The sequence below is a fragment of the Poecile atricapillus genome, chromosome 2 (assembly GCF_030490865.1).
Source record: "Poecile atricapillus isolate bPoeAtr1 chromosome 2, bPoeAtr1.hap1, whole genome shotgun sequence".
Classification (NCBI taxonomy): domain Eukaryota; kingdom Metazoa; phylum Chordata; class Aves; order Passeriformes; family Paridae; genus Poecile; species Poecile atricapillus.
Genome location: NC_081250.1, coordinates 16,156,911 through 16,176,929, shown reverse-complemented (window position 1 = coordinate 16,176,929; position 20,019 = coordinate 16,156,911). Strand labels below are relative to the sequence as shown.

At 39.1% G+C, this 20,019-nt stretch overlaps 1 protein-coding gene across 2 annotated transcripts in view; it reads right to left on the bottom strand.

Annotated features, from left to right (window-relative positions):
* Positions 1–11,206: 11,206 nt before the first annotated feature.
* MPP7 (MAGUK p55 scaffold protein 7) overlaps positions 11,207–20,019 on the bottom strand; it is a 150,109-nt gene continuing 141,296 nt past the window's right edge. For both annotated transcript variants that reach the window (XM_058831589.1, XM_058831590.1), the window contains 4 exons: positions 18,626–18,719; positions 17,409–17,517; positions 15,812–15,955; positions 11,207–14,396 (listed from right to left, as the gene is read on the bottom strand). In XM_058831589.1, the coding sequence (XP_058687572.1) occupies positions 14,217–14,396; positions 15,812–15,955; positions 17,409–17,517; positions 18,626–18,719 (527 nt within the window). In that variant the 3' untranslated portion in view covers positions 11,207–14,216. The remainder of the gene's footprint in view (positions 14,397–15,811; positions 15,956–17,408; positions 17,518–18,625; positions 18,720–20,019) is intronic.

Here is a 20,019-nt window from a genome sequence, read left to right as displayed (position 1 = left end):
AGAAGAATTTTCTAATAAAATACGGTGAATATGCAAAATAAATAACACTCCTAAAGAGCAAATTGTAATTGTCCTTGGCACTGGATTACAACATCAAGGAATGACAATATTTAAGCTGACAAAACTACAGTACAGAAATCTGTGAAGTTACATGCTTTTTTGTTCTCATTGTTCCATTTCACATATGCCTTTGCCCATCTTAATAGAGGGATGGCTTCCATACAAAATTCATTTTTTCATGTAATGAAAATGTAATGATGCATAAGATCCACAAAACAAACCATCATGCTTTATTTTGTGCGTAAGGAGAAGAGTAACTTTTCACTTCAAGAAGTATCTTCCCATAAAGTCTCCTATTGTCCTTTTCAACTTTTAACAAAAGAGCAGTGTAGTATTTTTATTCCTTTTAGCTGTACTGTTAAGCTTTTGTTTTGCACCTTAAAACTACAGGAAAACACAAGCTACGGAATTTCTAATTCTGCATATGGCCAGTAAAAGCTTACAGGTATTCACAGTATTGCTTTAATAGGGACTTCTTCAGGGACTGCTCAGTCATGCAATAACATTTCCATTTAAAAAGATAACGATAGACAAGTGCTAAACAGTAACTTTACTACTCCTCAAGTTAGCAAATATACCTGAAACCCAGCAATTGCTCACAAATACTGCACTTGTATTTAACTAGAAATATAACTCTTATTTTACATACAAAAAAGGACAAGTTGAAGAAGGACAAGCCCCTTCAAGCTGTTCTTCAGCCACACAAAGATTTATCTTTGTAATTGCTGTCTCCACTTTGCTTGCCTGCCTTGTTAGGATGGAAAGTGCCTGCTTTCTCAGTGTTGAGCACAGCACAGCTCCCACTGCCTACAGCTTGCAGCAGCACTTCTACAAATTACACTCCTCCATACCAAGCACCACGAAAAACAGAGTTAACAACCATGTGTGCAAAGTGACTCGTATCACACAGGGAATCTGTGGCAAAGGCAGGGATACGATTTGGTTCCCCAGAGCTGCACTCATGCTTTAATCATGAAAACATGTTCTCTGCAGTTGTCTGCTTCATTCACTGTGTCCTTCCAACAGCTGCAACAAAGTACAGGTTGTACAGAGCACATTCACTTTTATTATGTGTGATTCGTCCTCCAGCACGGGTCCTTTCTGTGCACTACACAACACAGGAGGCCACGGAACACTCCTGCTCAAAGGAATCACACAGAGGAACAGATCCCTCTGCCTCCCCACTGGCATAATCCACCAGGGCCTTTGTCCTTTTTTCTGCCTCTTCTGCCACCAGGAGAGTTGGGTGCATGGGAGTGATGGGATTCCTGATCCAATTACTGCGTGTAATCAGGCCCGACTGCAGCTGCAGTGAGCGGCAGGATCAGGGAAAACTGTTTTGAACGCCAGTAGCCCCAGGGCTGGAGCGTGCCCAGATGTTTCATGGAATGGCTCTGGCAGACCAGTCACACACAGGTGTTTATTGGCTTGAAGTAAAAGTCAGCAATACCAGGAATAATTCATCCACCACTTGGCTCTTCAAACAGAACAGGAACGAGCACAACGTGCAAATCTAAACGGCAGATAACGGCGGCCCTTAGCTGACACACACACACGCTTCACCCATGGAGCTGCTTGTGGGATGAACTTTTTATTTTCCTGGAACTAACCCATTTTAGGTATGAAAACTGATTATGCATATTGTGAAAGGCATGCAGCCAAGCAACAGTACAACTCTCTTTTTCACTAATATATATCATTTTTAGGAACAAAGCATGCTGCTGCTAAATGCAAGTACAAGTCTGCTTAGACACGTGATTGACAGTTTACTTTCTCTTCATGTTTAAAAGCTATTCCAAAGCAAAACAGACCTAACCAGATCAGAAGTAGCATTGTGTACTTAGCTTAAATATACTGATTTTCATACTAAAATTACTTTGAAGTGCAAAGACTTGCTGTATGTGGCAAATCAAAGGAGAAATGTAAGAAACTATTGCAGAGAGGTTCACTACTCTGTACAGCAAAAGCTCTGCTCAGCCTCTCCATGACCTGGGCTCCACACAATTTATTGGTTATCTTTAATAAAGCAAAATCCAAATGCCTTTTCTGTTTTGTTACTTCCATTTTAACACCAGCAGTAGCAGACAGACAGGCAAAGTTTAGTTTTAGCCTGGGAGCTAAAAGAAATACTTCTAACATACATATGTACTGTTACAGTCTGACTTATAAATGCTTAGTAGTAAAGTCAGCAGGAATTGAGCACTAAAACTGGAGAAGAGTAAATGGAAAGAGATCCTGCTGCATTTGCAGACTCGTGGTAATAAGGAAAGCACTCCTGACTGCTCTTGGAAACTTGTCATGTAAGTGAGTAAGGGGAGAGGTCAGGCAGTGACAGACTGCTCTGCCAGCCTGAAATGGGGGATTGCACCAAATCTAAAAAAACGAAAACATGCATTTAACTTAAAATGAATGTTATTAAAACAAATTATACCCATCATTCAGAAATGTAATCTGAAAGTACCGTAACTCCTGGCTTCTGTTCAGATGATATCTGGCAGTGTGCTGTGTATCATCCACAAAGTATCTTCCTGAATCCCCAGCACTCTGGCTTCAGGAACCACTCTAAATCTCACCAAATTCTGATGATTCTGATGTCATTTTCTAAGCTTAAGGTATTCTTGCAAGTGACATCAATCATGACTCAACCTGGCCTCTCTTGCTATATATGACAAAGGCTTCTATTTTTACTTTTTCAGACAAATACAGCTTGTATAACTTGTTTTGTTTTTTACTTTTTTTTTGCCAAAAATATGTCAGTTCAGATCTCGCTATTCTAAGCATATTCTGTTCTTTTGGGATACTTGTCAGCTGGCCTATTTATATCAGGTTCGTAAGAAATGAAATGTTTTTCTAGAAGCAAACTAAAAGACTTGGAGAACAGAGCTTCCACCTTGCATTATTAATAGAATTTGTGAAAATCTGTGGTTATATTGTCAAGAAGCACAGAGACTAATTGCCCAGAGCCAACAATTCACTCAGCATGGTGGTTAAAGTGCATAAATGGATAAAAATGATTTGTATTAGTGCCTGTAGTCTCTTGTAAATGTCAAATACTTTCTTGACATTCTAAAACCCAGGCTGTACAGTGAAAGTGGGAGAGTAGCATTTCGTATTAATTTAAAAATGTATAAAACTGATTATTACCCCTTCTAGCACTCACTACTTCACTGCTTCATGAAGACCTTAGATGCTGATTGTAACTGGCTCTACCCTTTCAACTCATATGGCTCTAATTTTTCTTCCAGTGGAGCAGTGAATATTTTACCTGAGATAAGTAAGATTTTACTTCCTGTGAAAGAAGATACTTAAAGAGATTCCCCACAGCCAGATTTCCCACTTGGAGAAAGTTGCAAATGTTCATTTCCCCTATTTCCCATGCATGGCAGTCTTGCCATTCCTGTGAACTTGCTGTTCCTCTTCTGTAAATCCCCATCCCATGCATTTATCTCCATGTATGTCAGTACAGTCACTTCAGCTTTGTACTGTTCACTTTAATCACCTTGCAGGGTTCAAAGGACACCTGGACATATCCCCATCTCCCAGTCTTTAAACATTCACTAAAAATTCTAGTATAAAGGATTTATGATGTTTCCTTGGATCAAAACATTTGTGTCTTTACCATACATCCGACTTTACTTTTTTACTCTGTTGAAGTACAACAATCCACAGGTGTAATTGAACTGACAGAAATGTATTTTTTTATAATAGATCACTTATATTTTGTACAACTGACATTTTACTGTTCTCAATGTACCCACATTAATTTCCAAAAAATTGTGAAATTAAATCATTAAAAACCTACCAGCTGCACAAGTCTTCTGAGTCTGTCTTACACATTACAAAAACATGTAAGGCTGAGGGCTTAGAGATAGTCTTAAGAAAAAAAAAAAAAGAATTGAAAAGGAATATCCAGGTGTTTTTTTAACTGCAAAATACAATAAAGTAGAGTTCGGAAAGTATTACACAGAAATATAATAACAAAAACCCCAAGATATGCCATTTACAAGTTGAGCTGTACAGTGCTGTGCCTTTGTGGGAGCTGAAATCAATAAAGCAGACAGAGCTCACTCAACAGGGTTTGTGAACTTGTGACAGCTCCGAATGTACAAATGTACAACTGGCAGCTTACAGGCTGCTGAGCAACACTAGAAAATCTTTCGAAGAAGAAGAAGGTTAACTAAGGTTAATTATTCTGAAACACTGTTTTGTAGATTTCAGTAATAATTGCCTAAAGTGAGAGCAATTAATTTCTGCCTCCCTTTTGAGAGCACTTGGGAAATGACTTAAAAGTGTGTAGATTTATCATGACCACACTGTAGGTGTAAAATAAATGAAACGCTGAAAGGACAGCTGAGCAGCAAAGGGCAGGGCCATCTAAAGCAGTCCCACAATTTCCATTAAATAATTTAGACAAAGAGTCAATAGATTTATCAGCCACACATATTTACTACCACGTTTGATAGGACTCCGATGCATTTGCATTGAAGTCTGCTCCCAGATACTAATCCAAAGATAATAACCAGACAGCTCTCACACATTTGATTACTTGCTGAAATATTTATCATCTTTCCTGATTTCATCTTATCTCAAAGCCAGACCCTGAGCTCAGGGAAGTAATCAGCTTGGTTCCTGAGTAAGAGCTGCCAACCCCATTTTGAGGAGTGTTACAGAAGTCAGAGACCACACATGAAACGAGGCACTAAGATTCAACTGTAAAAGTCAGCAAGACCTGGCATTAGATTACAAGGTCTTGAGAGCAAAGGCATTCCTGATTTCCCAGGCACGGAAAGACAAGAGGTAAAACTCTGATACTGTTAAAATAAAAATGAAACTTTTCTAACTTCACTTGCACCGCATGTTTATTGTGTTCATCCACTGCCCTCTCATCTGTGCCATGCTGTTAAACTGCAGGAACAATCCTGTGCGCTCAAATGGTACAGATGAAAGTCATTTGAGGCTAACTACAGGAGGAGTTCCTACTATCTCTCCTTTAGGGATTGAAGTGGTGTCAGCTCTCTGCTGGTATTTCACCCTCATCCCAAGCACATGATAGAGAAAGCAGCAGCAGCCATTAGGTACTTACAGTGAAGCAATCCAGACTAAGCACTTTCCAATAGCACAAAATGAGGCAATTTACCAGGAAGAAAGGGAGTTGCATTAGCATGAAAAAATTCTAAGTTATTCACAAGATGCTACGAGAGAAGAAAGAATCATCAATCCTGAGCACTGGAACCGTGAGGATCCATAAGGATTTTACATGACGCTCATGACCCCAAGCCAAGTAACCACTGCTGTAAGCGGAGCTGAGAGGGGAGCAGAGCAGTAGCACTGGCTCCCTGCAGAGCTCGCTCAGATTTAGAGAGAATCTGGCCTCTTGTGTCTTCCACTTACACTTTGTGACAGACAAATAAGCATAGCTGGGAGCAACCCAGGAGTTCTTACAGAAAATCTGAGCATGAGTGTCTCACCATGGGTACCTTAAATGGGGTTGCAGGGACAATAACAAACACCAAATGTATAAATGCCACCACAGTGGCAGCAGAGTTAATACCAGCCATCACCACCCCTCTGGTACAAAGTAGGTGAACGTGAAGGAGGCTCAGGATTAAAAGTTCAACCACCTGGTCAGCGATACACAGACACTTCAACCACACCCATCTCGGGACTTGTTGGACTCGAACACACTCTCAGGTGTAGGCAGGTTTTAATACCACTTTCAGAAGATGATTTCTCAAGACCACAAAGAGCTCCATTCAGTGACACTGTGAAGGGGAAGCACATGCAGCGTCTGCCATGAGGTAGTCAAGAACTACACACTGGAATGTGTTACCCGACACAGGGATAACGCAACTGCTCCCTGCTAAGTGCGGGGAAGTGAAGGGCCCAGGGGTGGTGACAGCCTCTTCTTGTAGTGCAGAGGGAGTGAATGACACCTTGCTGCTCAAATCATCGTCCCATGCTGTTTTCACCCATTGGTTGCTCATTTTTGTGCAGACTTGGAGACTTGCCAGTGTTCAGAGTCCAGCAGTGTCCCAGCTTCTTCCTTCCAGCAGTTCCTGGCCAGCCTCTCCTTTCTGCTTCACATTGCCTTTGTTAAACTATTGGCCCCTGACATGGAGAGGCTTTTTGAGAAGACTGGTTAGGAAGAAAGGAAACGAGATTAAACAGAATAGGTCACTTGAGAACACTTGCAGAAATTTTGTCTTTATTTGCTTGGTCTGGTAGCTCTGGAAGATAGGAACTCCACATGTTTTATGGTTACATTTATATAACAAATAAAGTCTTTAATTACAGCAGCCCTTGCTTTCAAGGAGGCAGTAGGGAAGCCAAAGAAAAACAGAAGACTTTGCAGTCAAGTAATAATGTCTGATAATCAGAAGTGTCACATAATCCTCTGAAAATTAAAAATGGAATAATAAAATATTTTCCTCATTTACTTAGTTACCGTGTAATCTTATCAGGGATACCATCCCTCATTTCAAACACTGGTGTTACCTACGGCAGTCTCTCCTCTGGCAAAGAGTGGCACCTCCTGCTTTGCTTGGAACCGCTTCCCTGCAGCTCCCCTGCGGTGCTGCAGCATCCCCCGAGCCCACGCGCTGGCTGACACTCATGGAGAGCACGGTGTCAGGAGCAGGGTACGAATGGAGTTGGATTTTTGAAGGGAAAATAGAATTTGATACTTCAGTTCCCACAGGGTACCACCACAGAGACTATTTTCTGTAAAATGAAACCAGTGGAGTGATGTTTTACACCACAGTATCGCATAAAAGGCAAGACAGTTGGCCCAGTGATACTCCTACACAGACAAATTCCTGTGTCTCTGGACAGGTTCACATTTCTTTATCTGGCAAGCATAACATTGTAGTCTGTGTGCAAAGTGGCTTTTTTATTTAAGGAACAATTAAGCCAATCCCACAAGATTTCATGTTTAACTAGGTTTGTAGTGAACAAGTTTGTAGTCTGCATTCAATCAAGCTTTTTTGACTTTCAGAAAATAGGGGCAAACCAGTATATATGAAATGTAAAATTCTAAGTTTCCTGAGATGTGTGAGTCCTGCTGGAATAAAACTATATATATATATTTGCTAAAACTTTGGTATTCCAGAAGTAGACTTCTTTAGTCTGCCCTTAATCTTCCAATTATGCAATATAAACCTGCATTTTTCATTAAAACAAACCAGTGTACACTAAAGGACTTGATAAATACATAACAATATGTACATGTGCACACATGCTTAGTAAAAGCTGCTGTTGGCTTGAAGGTAACATCAGCTGCACTCATGACAAGATGCAGGCTCTTGGCCTTCCAAGTCTCACCTACTCAAAAGTGTGGTCAGGCTCTGTGCTTTTTTCGCTGTGGTTTGAGCTGGGGTTGAATCCAGCTGTGGCCAATGATGATCTGAATTCAATGAAGTCAAGGGAAGACAATAATTCAGATTCAGTTCTGGTTTTTGACAAAACAATGGTTCAAATCAATCTTTGGTTTTGGTTCTACTTCCTGCTTAACAGCTTTGTAAAGAAAAACATCTGGAATAATAACCCAGCAGGGCCAATAAGTGAGGCTGCTCTTTCATACTGTCCAGATAGCACCAATAATAACAAAGCCTTCAAGCCAGTTTTCAACAACAATGGAAAAACCACAACCAAACAAGAAAACTCATTTTGTTTTTTACAGTCAGCAATGGCCAGGACTGCACATGGGACTTGGAGGATTCCTGTCACCATTGGCACCAGGCAGGGAAATGGGCCAAGACCAGCCCTGCCGTTCTGGCTCTGCAAGAAGGCGACACAGCCCGTACACACACCTGATTCCCTCCTGCAGCCAAGCTGGCTGCACGGCTGCCAGGGCCAGGCTTCTGCGAGCCCTCAGCAGTGCCAGGACACTGCCCAGCATGGGCTGAAGCCCTACCAGGGAGCTCCAACCACCTGATCCTCCTGTGAGATGCTGAATCTTAGATCTGACAGCCCCCTTAGGCCAGCACTGCCTCTGGTGCCAGCTGGTAGGAAGAGCTGCACTCAGTACATCTCCTTACACCTCCCCACTGCTTTGCCATCTCTCCCATTTCTTTTAGTGAGCTCCTTTGAACCTGGGACTACATCTTTGCTCCATGTTCATTTGGTGCATGAAACATGCCAGCCTGGGTAGGGCTCCAGAAGCTGCATCAAAGTAGGTTTAGTAGGGAAGTATAAACCATACTGAGCATGCAAAGCTCTGTAGAGTGGTCTCAACCCATGCTCACATCTGTCCAACTGCCTCACCATGCATGTCAGCCTTGATAGTGCAACATGACTGAAGTTAAGACCAATTTTTTATAGTTACCTAAAAACAAGCCACTAATGGAAGTCTAGGAAAGGAAGAGGACACACCAGAGGAAATACCCACAGGTCACAGAAAACAAGCAGAACTGCTGCCAATGGTCATTGCCTTAAACAAGAGCCCCTGAAGCCAACACTGGCTGCATAAAATTTACAATTGCTCCTGGTCTTTTTTACCACACGCTGCTCTCATGCATCAAACAGGCCACAGGGACCTCTCAGAGCAATTCTGTTTTCAAGGGACAAAACACTGTTCAGGTGTTCTCCATCTGGAAAAAACACTAGCTCTTCACTTCTGTTTCAGGAACACACCACCCCTGTGTCCATTGGGAAGGAGGTAAAAAATGTCCGTGTATCAAATTTTTGATGTCTGTTTTTCAAGATCAGTTAATTGTCCTTTTTCTCCCCCTTATATGACTGAATTACTAAATTGAAACTGTACAAGGGGGAAGAGGAAAACAAAGAATGAAATTGCCAATGACTAAACACAGTTTGGTAATTTTGAGTTAGAGCTGTGATTGCTGTACTCTTGTTGCAGAAGTTAATGAAGTTAGAAGAAAGTAAAGCAGCATCTTGGCCAACATCACCAGGATCTGGAGTACTCCTCCTTCTGAACACTACATTTCAGCTCCATAATTTGGACAATTTTAGCTTTGTTTACCAATGAAGATTTACCGGTGCTTATTTGTATTTACCAAGGAAGGAACAGAAACGACAGCACATTTGCAGCCAGGTCTCTGTCCTCCTGTTCACTGATTTACTAAACCAAAGATGAATTTTCAGGATAACTTGCATTTGTAACATTCCTAGTCCATCTCTGCCATGACCACAGACCCTCCCTTTAAAACACATACCCAAAGTTTTTATGAGCCATTGTATAATCCTTTTGTACATTCATTGTAAAGCTTTTAATATCTTTGTTAAAACACAAATCTAAATTTCACTTAAAAATTATCAGATTCCTTCCATTTTTGTTTTTTTTTTTGCATATTCAAGTTCTGAATATTAACACAGCAAAATTAGATCTCTGAAAAGAGATCTAATTACAAAAGGAATTTTGACCTAATTTTCTCTATTTCTTATCAACAGGTTTTCAGATACTGTTTGAGCCATTTGAACCCTCTTGAAAATTCTGAGGATATTTTTCTCCACGTATTGAAATGTGTAGCTGGCAGCTTCTGCCACTGAGTCCTTAAAAATTCGTTTAAACAGATGTAAGTGTACAATTGAAACAGAAGCAAAACAAAGTCTAAATAATCACACAGATTTACCTTCTTTGTTCAAATGTTGCATTTCAGCTACAGAAAATACCATAGTATTTTATTATAGAGAGGTAAAATCATTCCACAGAGTCTTCCAAATATCCAACTTGTATTTCAGACAGAGGTATCAAGAAAGGAAAATTCTCCAGCTGTCTAGAACTCCAAATTCTCTCATTTGTACTGCCATTTAACATAGGACAAAATTTCAGACCAGACTTTAACTGTTTCCAAATGTTTTTGTGTGTTTTTCTGCTGAAACCTTTAACTGTTATCTACCACCAGAATTCATAAACAACAAATACACCTACAGTCTCCCTTTAATTTTGTGTTCAGACATTTTTCTGTTGAATGCTTGGTATCATACATTAATCATGGTAATATATGGTAAATACTTAATGACTGAGAGGAGAAGGATCTTGGGCAAATTTCAAGTACAAATTACTTTAAGCACTAATACACAGAAATCCTGTGGGGAAATGACTGTAGAGAGAGCAGTAGCAAAAATAGACTAGATTTAACTTCAAATCTCTGAAGAAACTACTCATACTTTGAAACAATCGCACAAAAGCTCAATATGAGCTTTACCGAAGAAAAAATTCTCCACACATAGTAGAAACCTGAACTGAAGTACATGTGGGAAATGCAGAGTAGTGCACTGAAACAAAACAGAAGGTGCTTAAAAGTCTTCTCTCTAACCCTAGTATGTGTTAGGCTACTTTTTTTTTTTTTCCTGGAAAAGGCATAACACAGAGCAAAAAGTAACTGAGTTCAAGCATTACTTTCTTCGAGTCCTACAAATGAGCACAATCTCCCATGGGACTTGTGCGTGGCCTAGAAGCTTATGTGTCTGCTGAAACACTCTGAGTCAACAACTCGGATAACACTCTGAGACTTTGCAAGCGCAGACGAGATGATATTTCAGTTTGATCCACTGATGTAAGTTTTCCCCTCAGAAATAAAATGTTTCATTATGGGGTGGGCTACAGGAAAGGGTAAACATCAATTCTGAAGAAGAGTTTGACAAAAATGAAATATTAGGAGCTGTTATCCTTGTTCTAGGGTGCTTTGTTTTTCCATTTAAGATAATTGGAGCATTAAAGTTAATAGAGTCCCATGAAATAACTTATTACTTAGGCATTTTACCTTTTAAAGTAATTTTGCTCATCTTGAGAAAAGAAGGCTCTGAGGAGACCTTATAGCACCTAAAGGGGCTACAGGAGAGCTGGAGAGGGACTTTTTACAAGTCAGTGTAGCAATAGAACAAGGGGGAATGGCTTTAAGATGAAGGATGGTGGGTTTAGATTAGGTATTAGGAAGAAATTCATTACTGTGAGGGAGGTAAGACACTGAAACAGGTTGTCCAGAGATGACGTAGATGCCCCCATCCCTGGCAGAGTTCAAGGCCAGGCTGGATGGGGCCCAGAGTAACCTGGTCTAGTGAGTGATTCTGACAATTCCAGGGGGTTGGAATGAGATGATCTTTGAGGTCCCGTCCAACGCAAACCATTCTATGAGTCTATGATATGCTACGGTGCAATTCACAATAAAGAAAAAAACACCTTCAGTGGTATATCAATAATTTATTGTGTTGCATAAGAAGGTATGATCAGATTTCAGGTAAGACATCAACCAAGGACCTGATGGTGAATTCAAGTATAGAGCTTGGTACAATATTAAAAAATACTACCCTTTGTTTGATTACAGCAAACAGCTAGAACACAATAAAAACATATGGACTTGACTGTCAAAACATACATTTGTCTAAAAAACCCACACAGCACAACTTGAATATGTGGAATATTGGAAACATGTTTAGTTGTCTTCCTTCCCAAATTCTTATGAGTCAAAGGAACAATCCACCCCCCTGTTCCCCTTGGTATCCCAGAACAGTTCAGCACACAGGCTCAGCATGCATCCTGATAAGCAGGCTCCTGTTCCGTTGAAACTGTTTGACTAAGACACTTTTTTCTGCCTACTACTGTCATCTCTGCCTACCCACAGAGGACTTTGATTTTTAGCTTTTAAAGCTAACTAATGCAATAATGTTGATTTTTAAAGAGCAATTTAGTAATGTAATTAAAAACATTTCTGACTCGTCGAAGACTGTGCATGTTTTACTCTGTTGGTTGGATCTATGTTTTTGAGATTCCCTTTCTTGTGCAGGTGTTACTATTCAGGAATTAGCTCCTGGCTCAGAGACGGGGCAGGCAGCCATCGGTCTGGGAGACTCCTGCCAGGATGTGCCGTGGATCAGAGGGTCAGTGTCTCTGGGAATGCAGCAGAGCACCATGCTTCTTACTGCTGCCCAGGACAGCAGAGCTGTGCACAAGATCCTCCCAGACCACACCGACCCAGGAATGGGAATTAAATTAATTTCAAAAAGACAGGAAAACAGCAGGACCACCAGAACGGTCTCTACCAGGGATTTGCAGATTATTCTAGCGTCTACTTCACAAAGAGAAAAGCAGGTCCCTTATGCAAGCATGACTGTACCCCAGTGTTCCAAGACAGCCCAGGTTAGAAGCAATGTTAATAGTGTTTTAGTAAGGACTAAAGCCCCTCCTGTTGGAAATGACCAGATCCTGAGAGATGCCGTGCATCCTCTCCATTTCAAGAGATGGTGAAGGCATTTGGCATCTCGCAGGCAAAGGCAAACTGGCCTGCTGAATTCCATATCCCCTGAGAAACAGTTTGATTTTCAGTAATTAAAAAAAAAAAAAAAAAGAGAAAATGTTTTCTCAACTCAGATAATCTCTATGCAATTAATTTAATAAACAAATTCCTATTTATGTTACAAACAAGTTTAAGTCCGCCAGAAAAATGGTGAAATTTGACAGAAGTTACAGTAGAGCTGTTCAAGCAGAGCATGTATTCATACTGGGATTCAGTACATCTGTAACTCTTGCATAAACATTTCCAGACTCCCAGGGATTTTGCTGTTATTTCTTGCATTTCATTTGTTTTATAAGACTCTAAACTAAATGCAATGGCCCACAGATTAAATACATATTTAGAATAAAACTGCAAAATCTCATGGCTTTTTCAGCATATGAACTGAAATAAAATATTTACATGGAATGTTGAGCTCCATTTACAGAGACTGTTTCAAATTACAGACTTAGTAATCTCTTTAATAAATGATCACATTGACAAGAAATTTAAAAACTTAACATCCCTTTTCAACCCTTTCATAAATATATAAAGTTTCACTAAATTATTTTTTCTTTAAACAAGAGAGCTATATTCTCTTTACACATTAACATGAAATAATGGTTTCCTGTTTGAATGCCACAGATGGGATGATCTGAAGTCAGCAAGCTCCTGTACACATTCTGTACTTACAAGACATATTCACAACACAACACACAGGTGTTACTTGGTCTTTACATATGTACTCATTTCCTGCATATCAGTAGTAAGTAAAGAAAAATACCAAATTATCTATATTAAAAATACATCCTCTAATATACATTTGCATACACTGACACATCAAATCTTAAAATGGGGTTTCCAACTATCTGACCAGTGACAAGGATGTTTTTTTACAGTGAACTCTACAGCATTAATTTATTTTTGAGTGGAGACAAAATACATGTTACACTACTAAAAAGTATCACTACATACTCAACAATAAAAAGAATTAATCTCTTTCAACTGCTTCTCAGATGTCCAAGCTTTCCTCACTGTTTGAAAATTTCTGATGAGAAAATTGTTCTAAAGTGGGCCAAAAATATTTAAAATCAATTTAAAGGGGGAAAAAATTATTCTCTACTTTGTTGCTATTCATATCACTTTGCCACTGATTTTAAAGAAGTTTAATCCCAAAGATTTTGAAGTTATACACACACTAACTCACATTTTTTCCTATTTAAATAATTATTCCCATGACTTTCCTTTGCTGTGCCACAGAGCATGCGTGAAAGTATTTTCAATCCATGCATGCTCACAGCTGAGTGTTTCACTATTAAGCTGAATACATCTTTCTTTCCATGATTATGTAATTGCAAAGGAATACTTAAGTCAGTCTGTACATGTAAGACAAAGTTCACATCTAGAAATGTAAAAACACATAGATACATAATTAAAACTGTGGTGTCTTCCTCATAAAAATGTTGGTCATTTTTGCCTGTTTCAGTTCTCTCAAGCACTTAAAGGGCAATAACTTCCAAGTGCTGATGTGCTCTTTTATGGGAACAGTTATGTTTAAAACCACTGAAATGCTGATCTCCAACATCAATTTGCATCTTCTGCAAACTCTGTGTTAAAAACACTCACCTTGGAAACACACAGATGTTGATAAAGACGTGTTTGGCAGTTTTGCTGTACTAGTATTAGCTCACTTTATGGAGCACAGTAAATCTCTGGTTTAATCTGACTGTTCTGCCCCCAAACCGTGGGCAGCAGAATTGAAGACGTGAGAAAACAAGACCAGTTTCAAGTGCATGAAGAGTATACCTGCTGCTCAGTAGAGTTAAAAGCCCTCCTCCCAAGAAAATGGCCATCGAGTAAAGCCTAACCATGCCCAAGGTTTAGATGCTGATACAACAGCAGAGGTTTTGTCTACTTAAAACATTACTATGAGTGTAGCCAGCTGACAGGAACCCAGAAGGTCTCGGTCTCCAACCTGTCAAAAGTTGTTTTAAGCTCACTGTAAGCTGTAGCGAGGTCATCGTTGACTATCACCTTGTCAAAAAGGTGGCCATACTGGCTCTCCATCACATGGGCAGATTTAATCATTTCGTGAAAATCTTCTTCCTAGTAAGAGCAGTGCAATAAAGATCAGTGCACAGCCAGACCATAGCAACACTGCATGAACTCTTTCTGTATTAAACATGGTCTAATTGCTTATTGCTTATCTCATCAGGAGATGGAAACTGTACTTCTAATTAAAAAAAATAGAGATTACCATTACAAGTGATCTCAGAGAGTATTCTGATGAGTTGGCTCGGCTCAATAGGCAATTCTTTCATCTCTCCCTTTGTAGTGACACACTTTGTCACTGCATGGTAATTAAGGAGACATTTTCTGTTAGAAGCACCAGTAGAAAATGTTTTAGCTGTTTACTTTGATGATCCATTTAAAGTTTCATTATGTTAATCTCAGCTTGCTAATAGCACACCATGAATTACAGCACAGCTCTTTTTCTTTTAAGAGCTATGTAGGAGTCATCATTCTATGCCTTGTTTGATCTGGTTAGTGGATTTCTCTTCATGTTTGGGGATGGAACAAATATTAGCAATTTGTTTTAATGACTTTGAGAGATGAAACCTGTCCTAACTAAGCAATGGCCTGAAGGTTGGTATTAAGAAGAAACTCCTCTTACTTTTTATATACCACAAACCAACATTTTCTTATAGAATGTAATTTCCAAACTATTCCAAACACACATTCTACACAGATACATACAGTCTGTGACTATATCCCTGACTCACTTGGAAACAAAATCTAAAAAAATCTTAACACCTGAATGAGGAAAAATGACACACACTGTAAATACAGATAAACAGTCAGATAAACAGATTATCAACTTTGTTGTAGATTTAATTAAAATATGATTCAATTATTTTTCATTATATTACAAGGAAGCAAGTATGTTAATATCGGGTAATCTAAATTTTTTTCTGACTATACCAGCATTTGTTACTTGCTTAACTATCTCTTCTTCTTTCTTACAATGTTAATTTTCCTGCAACATTTAAAAGACCCTCTATTTCTCTTATCCACAAATATGGGCTTTTTATTTAAAAAAAAACATTTACTTTTTCAATTAGTTCTTTAAATTTGCATTTTCCTCTAAATTTAGGCCCCTTAATACAGCTGATAAAACAAATAAATTCTTGTATTTGAATAGAAACATCTAAGCTGATGTGCAAATTTTTAAAAGAAAATCAACAGCATTATATCTCATAAAGATATGCCTGCAATGTGGGGGTTCGTTAATGACAAAGTCAGAGGACCATGGAAACTGTAAATACCCATGAGCATATCAAACAATGAAAACACCTCAGTAAGTGTGTAATGTGAGAGAGGTTGAGAAACAGCAAGATGCTCGTGTAAACCCTGATAAGTGCTGTCAATAAGAACCAGTGATCACCTTTATTTTCAAGGTAAACTGCTACAACAAAACTCTTAAAAGGTTCTTATGTTTTAACATGTCTAATTATACTTACTGTAAAGGGTTTTGCAGTTCCCTTATCGTCTTTACTTGAAATAATCTTGGCATTTTTTCTGGTTTCTCTCAAACGGTCAAGTGATGGAGGTTTTATAAATATAACAAATGGTTTAAACTCATATGTCCGCAAGTGTTTCACTGTCTGGGAAGAGGAAAGATTTTAATTAATTAGTTTATTTTGCACAATGGAATTTACTGTAATAAAATAAACTCCCCACTGACCAGAATAAACCCATAAAGCATTTCTAGGCAGGTATTTTTCATTTATTGCCATCCTGCTCTGCTGACCAGCATTGTTTCATGTAGGGAGAATTTTCAGAATGGAAAGAAAACCCTTTCTCCAAGGGTGATCACTGGTCTTGATTTGCACATGGCTGCTGGTAAACCCCATGAAGTCTGGCAAAACTTGAGTTGTGCACATCAGTACCACTGCAGCAAGAGGATGGAGGGGAACAGCAGGTATTCAGGGGAGAAGGAGGAAAAATTCAACCCATTTTAGAAAGAATAACCCTTTCTGTACCCATGGAAATTAGCAGAAAGCGGTGTCTGTGATACTTGTTCACAAAAGGTCAGTGATTTTTCTCTTCAGTACTGTGTACCCACCACACAACTCCCTGCCCTTCATTTTTCCCAAGTGAGCTGTGTGGTGTTAGAGGCAGGTGTATGATTCAGTTGCAGCACAGGGTGGTAGTATGGATGGTCAGAAGCTTTCTATCCTCTCCACACCGCCATGGTCCACAGGAAAATCCCACGTTGGAGTGGGATCCCAGAATGGTTCACAAGCTTGTGTCCCCAAGACAAGTTAGTGCTTTGCAGGAACACAGGCCTTTGTGAGACAGGCAATGGTCTCATCAGCTCCCACTCTCCCCTGGCAGGGGCTATGGCTTCCCCAGCCACTCCTCTGCCAGTGCAGGCCCTGCCCTGCTCCCGGGGCACAGCCCCACATCCAAAACTGCCCCAGGAGCTGCGCACAAGCTGCCAGGGTTCAGAAGCCATACGCTGCCCACCTTTGGAGAAGAGATGCTTTGGCTGGGTTTAAACAAACTAGTCCAGCTCCTAGGAGCACTGTGGTTATTAGGAGCAAAAAAAAATCCCAGTGGAGCTATTCATCAGGGTTAAGAGACGAGGTCAGTGCAAGAAAAAAATGGTTTAGAGAGAAATATTCTTAACAATTATCCAGCCAACATCACATTTAGTGCATTCCTTGACTCATGTCCATCCTGCATGGAAACCCTTGGCATGAACAGTCTAGTGAAACGTGAGAGAGAGAGTTGCTGGACTCAGTGATAACTCAAAACTATTCTGAAATTAAAGTTTCAGAGACAATATCTTGCCCAAACTAACAGAAAGATAAATGGAAATATAGGAGCATTTTAATTAAATTTTGGTATTATGCTGCAAGCTTCCAATTCCCTTATTTATTGGCTGTATATTTATCTCCTTACAGAGACTCTTGCTGAGATGAAGGTAGCCAGCAAACCCACTCAACAGTCATTCAGTGTGGGATAAAGTACACTTTTTAGAAATATTTTTTTCCCAGAATTCCAACATGAAATATGGGGAAGTACAAGAGTTCAGAAGACATGCTTACTTACATGAGGTTGCACATCCAACAAACAAACTTTGTTTTTAGCTAGAACTGATCGAACAGAGTCTAAACTTGTACCATAGTAGTTGTTCTTATACTCGCCATACTCGATAAACCTGTGGCAGAAGGTGAAAACAACTGGAATAATTTCCATTTTCTCCAAAAAAAAAGCTTACCAGTTTGCTTTATAAGATTTACCAGTTTGCTTTATAAGATTTCATTCAGGAGCAAAAATATTTTACTTTACATGAGAGTTCTACCGTGTTTTATAAAGGAAATGCTGTCAAGTACTTCAGCATGTCAATTTTAAGAAATCTTCTACTTCACCGCTTTCAAATCAGTAACACCTGCTTGTATTACAGTTAAAGAGAAAAAAGCACTGTAGTCCAACAGCCCACTAATGTTTTCCATCACCTCTTTTTCTGAACTAATGCAATGCAATAAAACAGTGGATAAGCTAAACAATAGAAACTACTGAAATTTCATTGCACACTACAGAATATCCAAATTCTGTGTCTCAGAAGAGGAGTGATGACGGTGCTGGTGGAACCAAGGCGGCTGGTTATTTGCTATAAAAGTACAAGCACTATTTGCCAGAAAAGCAAAGCACAGTTTGAAGTTTCAATAAAACCCACAGCTTTGTGTCTAATACACTTTTGCCCTCTGAAACTGGGGCAGAATTTCAAGCTACAGAATTTTACAGTCTGCTGGAGAGCATGATGCTACCATTGTCTCTTCATTTTGGTTTACTTTTTGGAGGGTGTACAGGCGGGGGGCTTCACTGTAGATCTCTAAATTCAAAAGCAGAGGAAGTGCCTGGCCTGAAAGAGAGCAGAACTACGCAAACATTGACTCAGGCACGTCTGCAGCACTTCCACACCCCCTCCTTCCCTAGAGCTGCAATGCTTTACTGCTATGACAGAAGATGCTCTATTAAAAGAATGCTTTCCCATCCTAAGCACCTATAATTTCAGTGTCTCCTTGAGAAGCTGAGGTACTGAAACTACTTGTAAGCTTAGAAACTGTTGTGTTTGCACATCCTGCTTTTTTTTTCACTCTGTGTTTTTCCCCAGCTGCTTATATAACAAAATGTAATTTTAATACATCTTCAAATCACTGCAACTTATATCCACTTTGACTTATTATCTAAAATAACAACCAGCCACATTTTATAATAAACCATTGTTTTAACTGCAGTTCTAGTTAAAAATCTCTTCAACATACTTGTTATTCTGTACGTCTGTCTCAAACAAGTGCTTGGAAATGAAAATGTATTCAACACCATCACTTTCTTGGCTTCTCCTTGGACGGGTAGTGTCTGCAGTTTCATCATATGAAAAAAATAGAAAATAAAATATGCACAAAACAATATAATGCAAACCAGTTTAGAAAAAACTAAAAAGCACAAACTCTTTGTGCAATACTAAGCATAGCACTTCCCTCACTTCTGAAGTACATAAGGCTGCTCTGGATCTGGTAAGCAGCACACAAGCACATGACAGGATTGAGCTTTAAATGCATACAGGAAAAGCAGGAAAAAACCTATTGGACAAGTATCAGATTATCATTTTTTATTAACTAGTGGAAAAATCCAATAAAAGGAGGACAGCTGAATAATAAAAGGAGCAGCAGTCCATAACAATTACCCCAGCCTTGCCTCTTGTTAAACTTATTAGCATATGAGACTATAAAGGGAAACAAAGCACACTATCCTTATTTATAAAATGTTATGTTCATTTACAGCTCTTGTAGCTATGGTATGTGAAGCACGGTAATAACAAAATGGGCTGTGAACTTTATGTTTTAGTGCTTTATCTGGTGATCAAAATAGAATTCTGTTTTCTTTCAGTAGCCTTGTATTATTCGCACTTCTTACTTTCCCCCAAGTAGGTATAAGGGTTTTGCTTATAAATGAAACTTACTTGTGGGGTTGTCACTTATGATTAATGAACCCATTAAAACATCCTATTTCGAACAAGTTGAATACTACAGCATCATGTATTCTCAATCACATATGGATGTACAAAACCTGCTTGCAGAAACAGTCTTAAATGCCATTTGATGTATCACTCTTCTTCTTAGGCTGACACAATGAGGAACATTTCCAAGACAGGAACCTCAGTTCTCTCTCCAAGTCCTGACTTACTGAATTTCAGGGAGAGGGATTCCTTTACATGTTTGTTTTAACTTATAACCTCAAATTTGGAAGAGAAAAGAGAGAAGGCAGCTTGATGAATACTGGCAACTTTCAGAGAAATATTTTTGGGCAAAAGTACATTGCATATACTTCAATGTGTTAAATATTTTGGGAATATCTAGCTTTTTTGTTGTTGCTTTCAATACCCAGTTGAAGCAAATATATGCAAAAGAAATGACTTGCCAAACTAAATGCATTAATTTTTCTACTTAGGAAATTAATTCATATATATAAACACATCACAGAATATCTGCATTTGCAAAAAGTCTGTGGCAGAATCTCCCAAATTCAGAATGTTGGAGGATCTTTATAGAAGGTACAAGTAGAAAGCAAACCAAGAAATCAAAGTCTAAAACTGTTGAGTTCTCCATATTAAAGAAAACCCGGTAAAGTATTGTAGAAGTTAATAGAGCACAATGTT